Here is a 15,833-nt window from a genome sequence, read left to right on the forward strand (position 1 = left end):
CATCAATTATAATAAATTCAAGGCATAACCAGGGGGGGAAAAGCACATGTCAGAACACTCAATGAGATAATCTTGTCTGAAGGCATTTTTTAATGTTCTTCTGGACTGGGGATAATTTCTTAACTGCTGGAAAATACAGCTGCTTAATATTTTAGGAAAGCCTAGCTAAATTACAATGTAATTAGGCCAGAGAGTTTCCCATACACCAAGGAAGATGGGCTGAGATGTGTTTGCACTGCAGGACAGAGAGGTGAGGCACTGGCCAAGGGGAAAACCTGTCCCATCAGTGAACAGTGGGAAATCCTGGAGCTGAGACCCCAACATCCTCCCCTCCCTGCAAGACTCACACTGCTGTCAACCAGCTTTGTGAAGGGGCTGTTGGTGCTCCAGCTACACCATTTTTTCTGCAGCTGTGGTATGGGAGCCAGGAAGTCGTGGAACGTGCGGGCGCTCCAGGTGCGCTGCCTGGGACAGGGATTCTCCAGCTGCACGTTCCCCTTCTCAGCAGCGTCTGCTCCTGCGGCCGTGGCGTGGGAGCTCAGCCAGTCGGACACAGAGGCCGGGCTGGTGACACTTCTCTTCAGGTTTTTGTCCTGAAAAGAGTAAATGAAGATCAGTTATAGGCATCTTTCATCAAAATGTTGTTGAAACGCTCTGAAAACAGGCTGTTAGTGCATGAGACTGGTTGGTTCAGTCATTCTCAGAGGACACACAATGCTCTTCCACTGTGCTGCCTGAAGCTTGCTGGCTTTCCTGGAGGAGAGTTTTACCTTGCTCCCCCAGTTTTGGGTTTAAAGCTGAAGTGGGAAATTTCAGTTACATAAGATATAATCCTACAACCCTCACTAAATGTATGAAATATCTACAGCTTAATTTACTGGAAGTATTTGACAGATCAGAGTCGTACACTTCACTGTGTAGAACAGAATTCTTCCACTCTGCATGGCTCCTGGAAGGCTCCAGGTGTGTCTGTCTGGGGAAATAAAACTTAAGGGGGATAGAGCCTGCTGAAAGAAATGCAGAAGCAAGCAAGGAGAGATTCAAAAGTCCCAAAAATGCACAGTTCAAGAGAAAAGACTGAAGTAAGTACTGCCCTTTATCCTATGTAAGGGAAGAATTAAAAAATAAAAATAATTAAAAATAAAGATAAAGGAAATTATCTGTTTTCAGTGTCTGTGTTGAATAGAACAAGAAGCACAATAATTGGATTGGAGCCAAGGAGATTTGCATTTCACATATAAAGTGCTTTTCAGGTGGACAACATGCTTTAGGAGTAGAACAGGACATCCAGACAGGTATAAGATTGGCATCATCAGAAGGTGAGACTACATCAAACTGCTGTCACCAGCCCTGTGTATGAGCAGAGTTGATCAGACATGGGAATGAACTACAAACATCTCTTCCATACTATGTAAGTTCTGATGTTGCATTTGAAATCACAATTTTTGTTCTTAATATTCATATGAGCTTAAAGTCATAAAAGTTAGAGAATCCCTGACATTCCTATGAATCTTTTTTAATTCTTACTAATACATCACCTGTTATTTAAGGCTCCTGTTACACAACTCTATACATATTTTTAATTTTCAGCTGTGCAAATATAGTTGTCATGAGAAGAATGCAAAATCCACATTCCCAGAGTTTACACAGTCCTTAAAGAGTGTCTGAAATAAATCCCACAGTGTCCTGGATTTTAAAATCCTGAGGAACCAGAAACATGTAATTTGTTATTTCTGAGAAACTGAATCTCCCAAGTTTCTGCAAATGAAAGAAACTATTTAGTGAATGTGTCATATTGGAAGTGGATGGGCAGAGAGGCAAGAAATTAGCACTAGATCAGAAAAAGAAACTCAGTAGGAAGCCAGGAGAGGCATGAGGCTCTGGATAAGTTTGTTCCAATATTAAGCTCCTACTCTAAGATTTTTTTAAAGGGACAATCTTTATTTATAAATTTTTAAGCCAGCTGTCTTCTCCTCAGTGGTCCCTTCAAACTGTCTTAGGATTTATTATTCTAATATTATTATAAATACCTCCAAACTGATGTAAAAATTAGTCACTGGTTTTGAGATAGACACACTGGAAGTAACTGGGAAGATGAAGAATGTATTTTCTAGACTATTGAAAACGGCAAGAAATTTTTGTTTTGGCAAGAAATGTTTGTTAAACTTCCAAGATCATACTCTTCACTCAAACCTTTGCATCTGAAACCTGCAGTGTCTGAACAGCAGTCAGAGATCACAGTCATAAGTTAGCCAAAGGGTGAAGGATGCCTTAAACCAAAGGGGATTTAGAAAGCCATGACTCTACTGGAGGACACCTGGAATCTCCCCAAAAGCCATCCCACCCTCTGTTTCTTCGTGCCAGTCACAGAGGTGGTTTTTTGCTCTCCCAGCTCTTCCCTCATAACACAAGACTGGTGTCTTCAAAGAGGTTTTAAAAGCTGCAGAGCAGAAGCCAGTTAATCTCTGGCTCAGGCCCAGCAGAGCTGGGGCTCACACTTGGTGGGCAGCACAGGACCAAGCAGCCAGACACAATTTCTGAGGGAAAAGATCAAGATAATTTTTTTAATGAAAGCTCCTTATAACTTGACAAATTCTAGTCAAGCATTTTGCATGAGGTGAGTCTGCTGGCATTATTTACTGTGCTGTGAAGGCTCAGGATTTCACACGTGTTTTCACATGGGGATAACTGCTCAGCTCCTGCCAAGGAACGGGCTGTGCTCCAGCAGATCTCTCATCCCACTGCCTAGTGCTGGGCCACAAAGCCATGCTCCATCTCCTCTGGGAGGCCTGCAGGCTGGCTGGCCAGCAGCATTTCACACCCTAAAAATACACATCTAAAAATTCAGCTGTAAGCATGTCTAACATCCAGGAACCCTCAGTATCGAGTGGCCTGGTGAGAACCCGTTTGAGTGCAGGTTTGTAATTGCTCTGCTGTGCTCAATTTCCACACCCCTGGAGAGGATGATCTGCAGCTGTGGGGAAAGGCCCAGGGCTTTTAAAAAAAACACCCTGCCATGCTTGCAGGCTTGGTTTTCTGTTCCCTAAGGAATTTGGTTGGGAATATTGCCTCACTTGTATGCTTCCTGACTTAATAATGTGTTTAATTCTTTGGGTTACTTTCACTGTTTCAACACTTTTTAAATTTTTTTAATGTATAAATGTTCTCTGAAGATTGATTGCAGAAGCACTATCAGAATAGAAATGGGGGATTTATGTGTATTTGTTCCTTCTGACTGAAGTGGGGAAAAGGGGCAGGAAAATGTTTTTCCCTCCTGCCTGGAAGCTGGGTATGTGTGGGGCTGCCAGCAGGTGAAGCTCTCTGCTCTGGAAAGGACCAGGGAGTGCAGGTGCTGGCCAAGGGTGCCCAGTCTGGCTGCAGGTAATGTTCAGGCAAGGGAAGGCTCCAGAGCTGCTTTCCCTTCTTTCCCTCTTTCTGTTCATCAGAGTGGCCAGCTGGAGGAAAAGCTCAGCACGTGTCTTACACCAGTGTAGGAAATTCCTGACCAGCCTGGCCTCCTGGCTAATTTCCTAATCAAGTGCAGGGATACAGAATGCTTTTGTTTTGTAAACTGTGACAGAAGTATTTCACAGCCTGTCCTGGGCATGTGAGTTCCTTGTGCTGGTTGTTTATCCTCTTGTGGGAAAAAGAGAGAGGGCACTGGAGAAGAGAGTATTGACCTGGGAAAGGCTTTAGCAGACACTTGTAATGAATGTGCTCTGTCTGCACTCACTCGAGGTTGGAGAGGTGACAGCCAGACCTGAGGCTTCTGAGCCATCATCTGTTCCTAAACAAATTAAAGATCAGGAATTTGGGGAAAGCTAAAATGAGAAAGAACCTGCTGAATCAATTCAGGTTTCTGTCTGTGAATTTGTGAGGGCCTCAGTGCTTTCACTTGAAATACTTGATTTTTTTTTTTTGAACCTACACTGTTAATTTTTCACATCAGATTGGTGAGACATTTTCTGCCGAACTGAGGAGCTGAGTAACTTCCCTGATCACTTGGAGTGGTGGGCAGTAGGTCTGACTCCCAGGTCTTTCAGTTGCTACAGGTGGTAATTTTAATGGAACATCAGCTTTGCCAATTAACACTTCTGCAGGTTGATCCTACTGCCTGCTGGCAAACAGCTCCATTATTTGCTGGCAGAGGGGAGGTAGGGTTCTGCATTTTCTCTTCCCAAAGTTGGGAAAATACTGGCTCAGGGGATCACAGCCCACATCATTTGATGGCAGATCAGCTTGAGGGGTAGGAGAACTGCCTGGTTCAGTCCCTGCCTTTGTAGAAAGTGGGCATTAGGCATAAATGGACAGATATGACAAGTGCTGTGCAAGAGGGACATCCTGCAGCTTGCCAGAGATGCTGGGGAATGTACCTGTATCCTGTAGGTGGTAAAGCTCAGCCCACTGGTCCCAGGTCCAGCAGAAATGATAAACACTTCATCACTCCCAGTCTCAGTGGTCACTGCAGAGATGGAGGAGGGCACATCTGGGTCAGTGTCCTGAGGAGACCGTTCTGTGCTGCCTCTGCAGGAAGTGACTGAGAAAGGAAGAAAATCAATAAAGACTGCTTGCCAGAGTCCAAAACATCTGTTTCTAACTCCTCCATGACAAACCCTCATTCCTCCCTCCCCAGACAATCTAGAACGGGTTTTGGCTGGCTGTTACACCAGCCAGAACAAAATTCAAGTCAACAGTTTGCTCTCCTGAAACTGCAAGCTTTTAAAAACAAAACAAAAGAGGAGAAGAGAAACACCCTTGGGTCTGCTTTCTAATAAAAACACACATGAACTGAAATTCCTTGTGTTAAACACACGAGGTTTTGCTGCAGATCAGAAACTTGTGGACTTGCTCAACTCATTTGTTTTTATTTACTCGTATCTGCTAATATTGGGAGCTGTAGTTTTTGGTTGAACCCCAGTGAAGCTGCTCCTACAAGCAGCCTGATGCTCCAGGGACTGCCATGCAGGGGTGTGTGTGTCTTCATGTGTCCCCAAGGCTGTCATGAGGTCCAGACAAGGAGAACTCTGGCCACAATCTCCTCAAGTAGGAGATGGGAAGCTGTCATGGCTGGGAGTACAGAATTAGCTTTTTAAGGAGGTACCCTGGTGAGAGCTGAGTGTGTAGTGGCTGGTGGTTCACTGATGGTGTCACAACACAACATAAAGTTAGGCCTCCACCAACCAAAAGGGCCACTGGGACAGTTCATGTGTTGTGACTCAAAATTGCAGCAAGGGACATTCTCTGCATCTTGTCTGGGATGCTTTTTCCTGGAAGCACAGTGAGGTCAATGTCCCCCAAAGCCCCTCCATCCATACAGACCCACAGAAACTGTGAGCTCTGGGAGCTGCAGTTGGCCAAAGACAACCTGAGCATTGTAAAACCCATCCTTTCTGGACAAAGTTAGGCCTGAGGCAGGTGAAACTCCTCCCCAGTTCATGGAGCTGTGTAAGTTGTTTGTAGCAGCCTGAACCCAACATTTGCTCTGCTAACCCAGTGTCTGCAATGCCATGTGCTGTGACAGCTTGTGTTGGCAGCGCGCTGGAGCTGTGCTTGTGTCAGCTCCTTGCCAGGGGAATTACCCGACCAGGGAGGGGGAGCAGCAAGGGACAGTGCCCACAACAAAGGCTTTCTGCTGTGGGGCAGCTCTCCAGCTGTGCACGAGGGCAGTGAAGAATCCAGCTGTGATGAGTGGCCGGGGCTCCGGGGTGCCCTGACCCGCTCCGGCCGCTGCCCCGCACTTACCCGCCTGCTCCCGGCTCACAGAGTGGTTGTTGTTTTCATTCTCCCGGCTTGGCACCACCAGCTGGAGCTCATTGATATCCACAGTGGAGTTCTGGATCCTGTTCTACAACTCAGAACATGCCCCAGTAAACATCGTCAGATAAACAGTGCAACAGCCAATATGAAAGAGAGAAACAGAAATTGCTGAAGCCATTAGCACTAACCTCCTGGTCACTGCATGCGTTGGATGAGCTCCTTTTGGGGCACGTTCTCTGCCTGAAAAGGAGAGACAGCAACAACAACAACAAGCCCTCGAGTGAGTTAAAGATCCACAGCAGGAAAGTTCTCGGCTCTGCTCATCCTGCGAGGGGAACCCAGCAGGTTATGAGCATCCAAAATACTTGCCAAGACTCAAGGCAGCAAGGCCTGTAAACAAGGGGAGAAAATTATATGCTCATGTGGTGGAAAGTCAGCTGAAGAAGAGAAGAACCTGTCATCTTTTTCCCATGCTCACTGCAAAAGCAGGAGCAGAGCTCAGACCTCTGCCAAGTCCCACCAGGCTCCCCCCTGACAGCTGCTCTTTCACATCAGTAACTGAATAGCAGGACTGGGATCCTTCAGTCTGGGCAGTGACATCCTTCTTATCCTGCTAGACAGAATATTTCATCTGCATAGCTAATTCTGCATACTGGGTTATATTTAGCAAGCAGAGAGCATCAGATGCTGTTCATTTGTATGGCTGTTTCACTAAAAGGCAGTGCTGTGGCAGATGATGAAGGGATGAACGTGCCCCTTGGCTGAAGGAGACACATGCATGTTCTTAGCCATTTTTTCACTTTTTTATTAAAACTGAGATTATGAAACAACTAGTGCTACAAGCTTTTGGATGAATAAGACTTAAAGATACCACAAGGAAAGGCTGACACTGGTGAACACAGTAACGACTGAAAAAAGTGTAGTCTGTGCCCAATGGTTCTCCTGGGGATGGTGCAGACATGGGGGGAGCATTAGGCTGATGGGATGCAACCCAGGTTACTGGGCCAATTCTCACCTCCAGGTGATGGATGGGCAGCAGGCAGTGACTGGCAGGGCAGCTTGGGTGGGGAGAGAAGGCAACACTGAAGGCCTGATGGAGTCACTGTACACTCAAGGGTTGGGAGGCTATGCAGATGTAAAGTGCACTTGCAATTCATGGGTTGCAACCATACAGCAAAAGTTTGACTGCATGGGACAGGACTAAAATTAAATAAGGTGGACCTATCTGTTGTTCTTGGGGCTTGGGAAAGAAAATAAAAAATCCCCCATTACTCGAGCCAGGCTTCATGGCCAAAAGTAATTAGAATTATTGGCCAACTAACAACTGAAGCTTTCATTCCCTCCCCAAGTAGCAAACAAAAGCTGCAGTGTGGCAGAGACTTGGAGTTTCCCCAGAGAGCTTTGCCCTGCTCAATGCAATGAGCCTGAGCAGATACTGCTGCTGACTTGGTGCACTGGAGTGGCAGTGGGTGCCAAGCCCATCCCTGCCCATTTCTACTCCTGGCAAGGCAGAGCCTGCTACTTTTAGCTGAGCAAGAGCAGCAGATAGAAATGGAAAAAAAAATCATTAGCTAAACCTGGTACCAGAGGAATAAATAAAGTATGAAGAGAAAAGAAAGGGGAAGGCAAGTTTACAAGGCCAAGAGCTTCCAGGTTCCTCTTGGCATCCTCTGCAGTGCCAGTCCAGCCAGGACAGTGTCCCTGTGCCTTGGGGGCTGCTCCCAGTTCTGAGTGTGCTGCACTGCTAAAGCACCATCATTCCCCCCTCAGCCCACCTCGTGCCACCCTGACATTTTCTGCAGTGAGGACAGACTGTGGCTAATACACATTTGACACCTGATTTCAAGCCCCTATTTAGGACAAGAAGCATAAAATAGAGGTTGATGGGCTCAATCTAAAAGAAGTTTAATGCTTAGTGCTTAATGGCCTCAGCAGTCTTATTCTGAGCTGCATTAAAACCCACAGCTGTGAAGAAGGCAAGCTCCAAGCAGTGCCAGTGGTTCTGGGCCAGAGACCAATACCCTGGAAGCAGTTACCACAGTAAAGAGGGAGAAAAGATTCTTCCAATGCAACACAGGTGAGGTAACTCAGCACTTCCACCTGGGCTCACTTAAATGCTATAAGTCTGACAAAAAATAAAGAGGTGTAATCAAGGCTTCCCAGGAACAGCATGCAGGGAATACAGGAGGCTGGGATAGTAAACATCTTGTCAGGAGGATAAAGGAGCAGGGATACTCTCTATTTATGTTCAGTCAATAGCTGGCTGAGTTATAGATATATTCTTAAAAAAAAAAAAGAGTTATAGAGCAGTGAAGAGGCATAAATACCAGCATTAAAAGAAGCAAGCCTAATCCTGTGCCATAGGACCCCTGGTAGGATGCATTCCCAGTGACCAGAACAGACAAACATTAGTGTGTGGGGCTGAAATCCTGTGGACTTTTTTTTCTGTTGGTCAGGAAGAGCAGAACTTTATTTTGTAAACATCTGACAAGCAAAAGGCCAAACTGTGAATGTGAGCAGCATGGCCTGACTTTCTAAACAGGCTCTGCAGAGGAAATCTCAGCCAGTGGAGCCTCAGATTGCTGGTGTACTTTTTGGGTTGAATAATACTCTGCTTCATGGATCGTTACAGTGAAATTAAATAGGGGTATTGGAGCAAAAACAGCCTACTCAACATGTGTATCAGCCCAGACTGCTGCCATAGCAAAGGGAGCCTGTTTCTGTCTCTTCTGAAGATTGGAAAGGGTATAAAAATAAAGTATTTGGTATCTGGAAGACATTTTCCACCAGACATTTTCCTTTAAAGCTAGCAAAAAATTGGTCTAAATTAGCGTTCTGCGAGCTCTCTAAAAACAAAAAGGTTAGTTAGATGTAGCACATGCAAGTTTAACTCTTACAGCTACAAAAAGCTCAGACTCTGCATGCAGGAATTTCTATATATACAGCAACAGAGATGATATTTAAGCTTCCCCACTGTGCCTGTGTGACTGGCCTGCATTTTGTGTTTATTCAGCCAGAGCTAAAATGCAGCCTCCATAAGGACAAGGAAAGCCAAGCCCCAGTGGTGAGGGGTGTCTGGGCAATCCTGAGACTCTGGGGTTGGAGGATGCACACTGGATGAGGCAGGGGATGCAGGAGGGGAGACACCAGAGCAGCTGCAGGATGGCTCTGGGAAATGAACACTCCTGCCAATACCCAGCCACCAGAGTGGAGTCTGCAAGGGTTTGTTTCACTTTACCTGATGTTTTCATTGAAGTCAAAACATTTGAAAAATGATGTTTATTTTGACAAAAACCTGGGGAGCATGGGCTCTGTTTTGAATTTGTTGGAAGGGAGAGAAATAAATCACTGTTTCTACAAAAATGTTTTCACTAGGGAGTTAGAAAAATGCAAACATATGCTGGGGGGCGGAGAAGTGTTCCTTGGATAGATATAGAGAAAAGAAATATATAAAAGAAAAGCAATTGACTAGAGAGGCATGCTTGTGTAACTGTCTGGTTTTAGTCATTTAACTAGTTAGCATCAGGACCTGGAAATCCACAACCCAGCCTGACCATCTGCTCATTTGACTGGATTGTTTTGGATTGCATTTGGGAACAATGAGAGGTACTGCAGCATGGCTCTGGGCTCTTCCCCAGCACCAAAGGGATGTGCAGATGACTTCTTAACACACTGAATGCATTGGATTTAAAATTTCTGCACAGTGTCTTGGATAAAATATGCTACAGATGGGAAGATATTTTTAAATCTTAATTCAATGTGGTAATACTTTGGTTATTATTTACTTTTCTGCAGAGTGCTAGTGATGGTTAGAGCCAAACTGTGGGATTTCTGTGAAAAGATGCAGTGACTGTCAGCTCAACCTGCTCAGGAGACTCAGGGAAGGATGATCTTTCTATGGTGATTTTGTCCATCAGCCAAAAGCTGAGGTTCAAAGGCACCACTGCCTCTGAAACAAAAAATGCCCAGGAAAGTCCTGACTGTTCAGGTATTTCTGCAGGAAACAGAAAATAAATCTGAGGTACAGAGCTGGAGAAGCAGGAAAGAAAACTGAGGAGCCTGGGGCAGGAGCAGTGAGTGGCACTGACTTCCTCTGTACCCACTTTAGCACATTAGAAGGACAGCAGGAGTTAGCAGAGCAAAGGAAATGTAACTCTGTTCTGGTCTTTTTCCTGTGGAAAACATCACATGCTTCCAAGGCTGTGGTGTGCATCACCTTACCTGCAAGCTACACAGAGGGCAGAGAGCAAAACAAGAGCAAAGACAACGATCCCTGTTAGAACTGCCAGCAGCATCATGCTGTCCTTCCTCTCCTGCCTCACGGCATCCACCGCGCCGGGCTCGGTGATGTTCCTGTACTCGAACAGCAGCGCAAAGCCTCGGCCCCGGTCCGTGGTGGTGATCAGCTCCATGATCACCTCAACCATTTCCAGAGAGGAACCAAACACCATGGTCTTGTTCACAGGGGAATTTGGGCCGCAGAAGCGAGAGGAGAACGTGATGAGATCAGAAACATACAGCACATCATGGGGACAGACATCCCCTGCCGGCTGCGGGCTGGAGGACATTTCCATGGGCAGTGCTGTTGAGGGAAGAGTCCAGCTCTCTGCTGTGACTTCATCTCTCTCACTAGCAGCTAGGTGGGCAAGCAACATCTTCCCTTCCAAATCCTCTCCTCTTTCCAGGCCGCTGGTATTCTGCCTCTGCACTGAGGCACTGCCAGCCGCAGGGAACGGCAGCTCCTCTGGCTGAGCCTTGGTAAGCCCTTTGGGTTCCTTCATCTGCTTCCACTGCTTTTCTTCAGATGCTTGTTTGGCTTCATCTTTTTTTGAGATGGTTCCTGGAAGTTCATCCAGGTGACCAGCAAGGTCTTTTGACTGGTCTCTGGTGCTGCTCAAGTTCTGAGCCACTTTCAGTGTTGATGTCTGTAGAGAGGGTTTTGTGGTGTGGGCAGCAAAGTCCAGGTTTTCCTCAAGAGAAGGCATGTCCTTATTTTCTGTTGTAGCAGGGGCTGAAAAGCCATCCCAGGGGGTTGGAGTTTCAGTAGAGCTCTCAAAAATGTCAAAGTCAAATATTTCCAAGATGAGATGGGTTCTCATGGGAATGAAAAACTGCCAGACACAGTGTGTCCCTGGGTAGTAGTTGTTTGGAAAACCTGGTGACAAAATCAGGCCTCTTTCCATTGATTCCACCACTGCACCACAGGAGTAATACACCTGGGAAATAAAAGAAAGAATCTTACATCTTGCCATAGATTATACCCAGGATGCAGTCTGCCAGACCAGTGGAAGTTCTGACTCTTTCCTTTCCCTTCAGAGACTTTTTCAGATACCCCCAAGACAGGGAAATTCATTAAGCTTGTGCAAATCTTAGCTACTTTTGTGGAGCATCAATCTAATACAGGAAGCCACTCTTAGAGACTGTGGAAGTGTTTGGATAGTCAACCTCCAAGAGAAATATAACCCACATAAGTAATTCACATAATTCTCACTTCCTACTACTGATAATTTGTGCTGTTGGCAAACATACAACTTTTTGACCACACAAATGTGTTGCCCTAAACAGTTGGTTGTGTGAGAAAAATCTTCAGAAGCTAAAGGAAAAATGTGTCACAGCATTTAAAACTCTGTGTTATTTTCATTACAAAAACATTTCCATGTAAAAGAGAACCTTTGCATTGATGATCACCCATGATTCATCCAACCAACTCATCTTCTGTTTCAAGGACATTCAGCCTTATTTACTTCAGTAAAATGTAGCTACTTTTGATTGGACAAATCATGTCTTTTTCAAGCGCAAAGCTGCTCAAAATAGTGACAGCAGATACCAGCTCTCACCAGTAAACCAGCAACCAACATGCATTTTACATAACACACTGACAGTTCCATGTGAATCTGCTATTTCTTCCTTCTCCACAAATAGCCTCCAGCCTCCAAGGAGGAAGGAAGTCCATAAATGGTGGCACTAATCACCATTCTGTGCTCATCTAAAGGTGCATGAGGCTGCTTTTGCACATCGTATTTACAACTACCTTCTCCCAAAACCACTCTCAGAGCCTGTTTTCAAGATTCTTTCATAAATTTGCAGAGCACAGAGCCCAGTCTGTGCCTTAGGCAATTGTTTTTGAATAGGGAAAGAAAAAAAAACCAAAAACAACAAAGCCAGAAGTGCTTAGGTCACAAGCCCTGTCTAGGAGCATGGGTTTACAAGCATTAATTGGAAAAGAAAGGGAATGCTTTGGGTTTGGTGTGGTTTTTTTATTGGAAATGATTAGTCGTCTTGGTCTGTTATCTATTTAAACACAAAGGAACTTGGCAGTAGAACAAACGAAGCTTATGAAGTCCATATAAAGCCACAAAGATCAAAATACTCCAGATTTTCTTTCTCTTGGTTCCTCCCCTTGGCTTATATTGAAATGGAAAGAAAAAAAAATGCAATGCCAAATGTTAAAAGCTCCTAAATAGAAACAAAAAAACCAGACCTGTTTTCCACAACCTTTGTTTTCCAGCAGGTGCTGCTCATATTCTGGGGGATTTCAGGGTGGATGCAGGATGACCACAGAAAAGGACCAAAACAGTAACGTGGGTGGAAGCTGTGTTCTGTATTCAATTTGGAATCCAATATTTGACTTGTAAAAGTGTCATCTAAATCAAAGCTTATGTTAATTATAGTGGAATAAACTACAGGCTGCTCATTTAAGGCACCTGGGCTGGACTATGGCTGGAAGTCTCAAGTGGAAAAGAAACCACATTCATTGCCACACACATATGATTCTCTGTCTAATGCCTTAGGAGTCCCACATATAAAACCAAAACATATTAATAGAACTTTACTGATCTTTCCTCGAGGAGGTAAAATGTTGGGGTTCAGTCTGGATTAGTTAATTCATGGTAAAAATCCAGGGGAAACAAGCAAACCTTTAACAGGCTACAGGTCTTAACATTTAGATCCATTTAGTAATTCACATCAGAATTATAGATATATTTGTTGCCACTTGGATTTTACTGAGAACTTGCTCATTTACATTGAATATGCTCCTCTTTCCTCTGGGAGAGGATGCCTCTTACACTTGGAAGAACAATAGAGGGATTTTCAGTTACTTCTCTTGTATTCCTTCCTTTCATCCCATCATATTGGTGCAGTCTTGCCTTTGTTCCCCACTGATCTTCTGAGCTCACTTTTAAACAAGATATTTGCACAGTAAGAAACAGTAAACACCACCTAACTTATGCACTACAATATGTGCTCAGTTTGGGAGGCAGAATGTGCTGCTCTCGCAGGGTGGCACTCCTGGATGTGGGAGGATCACAGATTGGCTCAAGCCTCCTTAAATTAGCAGTGATTGAGGGCTGAGATTTTTGTTGTGAGGAATATGTGAACTGATCCAGTTGCCTTTTTTCAGACACTGAGAAGGCGCTTGGAGGCGTTCACAGCCCCTCCTCTACTACCAGGAGACTTTGTTAGCAGCCCAGATCAGCGGGTGCTGTGGGATTCATCACCAGAGTGCTGAATGGTGAAGTGCATCCCCCCAAATCCCTCGCCCCCACCCTCGGGATGAGCTCCCTTTCCTCCTTCACTGTCACTCGGATCTGTCCAATTGCCACCATTTCAGGAGGAATATCTTGCCCATTCTGGGTACATCCAAGGAGTCTCAGATGCAAGGTGCCTCTTGAGCCACCAGCTGGCTACAATAAAAACCCCAAGAGTTGTCCTGCACCCCCAAACCTGGGCAGAGGGGGAAAGGCAATGTGTGAATTCCAGAAAAACAGCTGAGATGTCGTGGCAGTGGGGGATTTGTTCATTTATTATGGCATGTGAGACCAAAAAGATTCAAGACTTGCTCTGAGGTCAGGGAAAAAAACCCACATGGGACAGGAAATGCAAGACAGATCTGAGAGAAGAGGAGGGGGAAGGATTTCTGATTAGTTTACAGTCCCCAACTGAATGAATGACAAAATGGTTTTGTTCATTTGAATCACCCATTATGAACCCTGAGTTTTGCCAATTAGACACAGATGTTCCCTTCTGCAGCAAGCTATAGACTTGTGGGCTTTTGACAGATGCACGCAAAAAAAATTGGCACGTTTTTGATCTTCGCAAATGATAGGTTGTTGTCTTTTTAAAAACAACACTTGATATATGCCCACACCAATTAGGTGAATTATGAGCAGGGAGAACCAGATTACCAGTCCTGTTTGTCTGCTTTTCAGTACTTTCCTCTCTGGCCAGAGGTTCCAAATGTTCCCAACAGTTGTGTTGAACTGAATCTCCAGTCCACTGTGGTCAGACAAATCCTACCTGCTTTCTGTACTGGGGTAACTGGGGAGCTGCATTCAGGATGTTCAGAAGTAACTCAAATCTCAGCTTGGCCATGGACACAATGGCTGGCTCCTTCAGAACATGCCAAGATGTTGCATTTCTCCCTTCCACACTACACAGCCTGCTCAAAAGCTTAAATCTTGTGCCATTACAAAAAAAAATGCCCCATTGTCATGTACTTACCTCCTCCTGCGCTGGTGTTTGGACTGAGAAGTCAACATTGACATCAGCTCTGAGCTATTTAGGATACACATGTGTAAGGGGTTATAAGCCTCTGCACCAGGAAACACAGGCTGAGGAGTACAAGGAGGACCTTGTCCTCAGAGGTGGTGGTGGGAGTGGAGCTCTGGTGGTGCTGGGAATGCTCTGCTGCCCTGAGGAGCAGTCTGCAGCAAACCCACGTGGGATGCAGTTGTAGGGAGATTTTCTTACACACAAAGCTGTGCTGGGCTGGAACAGATGTGGCCAGAAGTGACTGCAGGACATTGCTCAGGAATCTCATGCAGACACCAGGGGCTGCTTCCTGAGGAGCACCAGCATAAAGGAAGAGAAGCCCTTGCTGTATTATACAGGGGTGCAGCACAAAGCCTGTGTGTCATTCCTTCAAACTGAATTCTGTACATCAAAGAGCTCTTGAGAAGCAGGAGGCACTGATGAAAAGCAGAATCCCCATGCATAAAAAGGAGAAAATTATTGTTTTGGCCACATGGGATTTTACCATAAGGCCCACCCAAGAATATGCACTGGGAAGAGTAGTTATCATCATCTGAGTAATATAACTCTTGATTCTGCTCTCACACAACACCTACAAATGTAGGCCTGGAGCCTCTGCATTCTTCCTGTAGGAACACTGTCAGTGAATCAACACATTCTAAGGAATCCCACTCTCTACAAGATTCATTTGACAATATAATATAATCATCACCCTTCAGTCTCAATTATTCCCAAAGAAGGGACCAGGCTAGAGCTGGACCAGAGGCATGCTCAGAAGCAATCTCCTCACTCTGCCAGGACAGGACAAGTTCTTGCAGCAGCTCACAGCAACCCCATGCTCAAAACGGACAAGGGTCTTGCAAAAAGCCATGAATGGCAAGTTGTGGCAGCCTCTAGCTGGCCCACAGCCACTTCAGTGAGGGTACCAGCCTCTGCCTGAACCACAGGCATGGCTCAGCTGCTCAAGCCTCTCTGTCCTGCCTCCAGGAGAGAGTGCTGCTGGCCTGAGGTGAAGGTGGGAGGATGCTGTGACATGTAGCTGCTAAGGGAAGGTGACATGGCCATGTGGCTCAGCTTATAAAGATACAAGCCCTGCTGAAGGGGAGGGGAAACAAAGCAATGCAAGGGCCTGGGGAGGGAATTCCTCAGCCCATTTGTGTTCCTAGATTTTGCTTCTCTTTCTTCATTCAGGTTAATGCTGGTTAGGAGGAGCTGCAACATCCTACAGGACACTATCTCACTTGCATCCCAAAGACTGTTTACTTTTGAAGTGTATTTATTTCAAAGAAGGGGAAGGAGCACATTCTGTCTTGATGTTTGCTCTTCCTCTGTGAGCATGATCTCAGATCCTCTGCTTGGGACCTATCCAATGTAGCTTGTTTTCTTTTGTAAAATACCCAAGAAATAACAAGTTCTTGTGGTTCATACCCAGAGTCAGAGTGAAAGCTCAGCAGAGGAAACTGGAGACACACAGCTGAGCCACTGAATTTCCACGACATCCTCAGGGGCCAAGCCACACACCTAACAGAGACACCCAGCTGCAG

At 45.4% G+C, this 15,833-nt stretch overlaps 1 protein-coding gene across 2 annotated transcripts in view; it reads right to left on the reverse strand.

Moving 5' to 3' along the window:
- LOC117004986 overlaps positions 1-15,833 on the reverse strand; it is a 32,306-nt gene that overhangs the window by 2,933 nt on the left and 13,540 nt on the right. For both annotated transcript variants that reach the window (XM_033076196.2, XM_033076197.2), the window contains exons 2-6: positions 9,979-10,973; positions 5,946-5,997; positions 5,743-5,845; positions 4,374-4,537; positions 348-593 (exon numbers count right to left, since the gene is read on the reverse strand). In XM_033076196.2, the coding sequence (XP_032932087.1) occupies positions 348-593; positions 4,374-4,537; positions 5,743-5,845; positions 5,946-5,997; positions 9,979-10,973 (1,560 nt within the window). The remainder of the gene's footprint in view (positions 1-347; positions 594-4,373; positions 4,538-5,742; positions 5,846-5,945; positions 5,998-9,978; positions 10,974-15,833) is intronic.

The sequence above is a fragment of the Catharus ustulatus genome, chromosome 18, assembly GCF_009819885.2.
Source record: "Catharus ustulatus isolate bCatUst1 chromosome 18, bCatUst1.pri.v2, whole genome shotgun sequence".
NCBI lineage: Eukaryota > Metazoa > Chordata > Aves > Passeriformes > Turdidae > Catharus > Catharus ustulatus.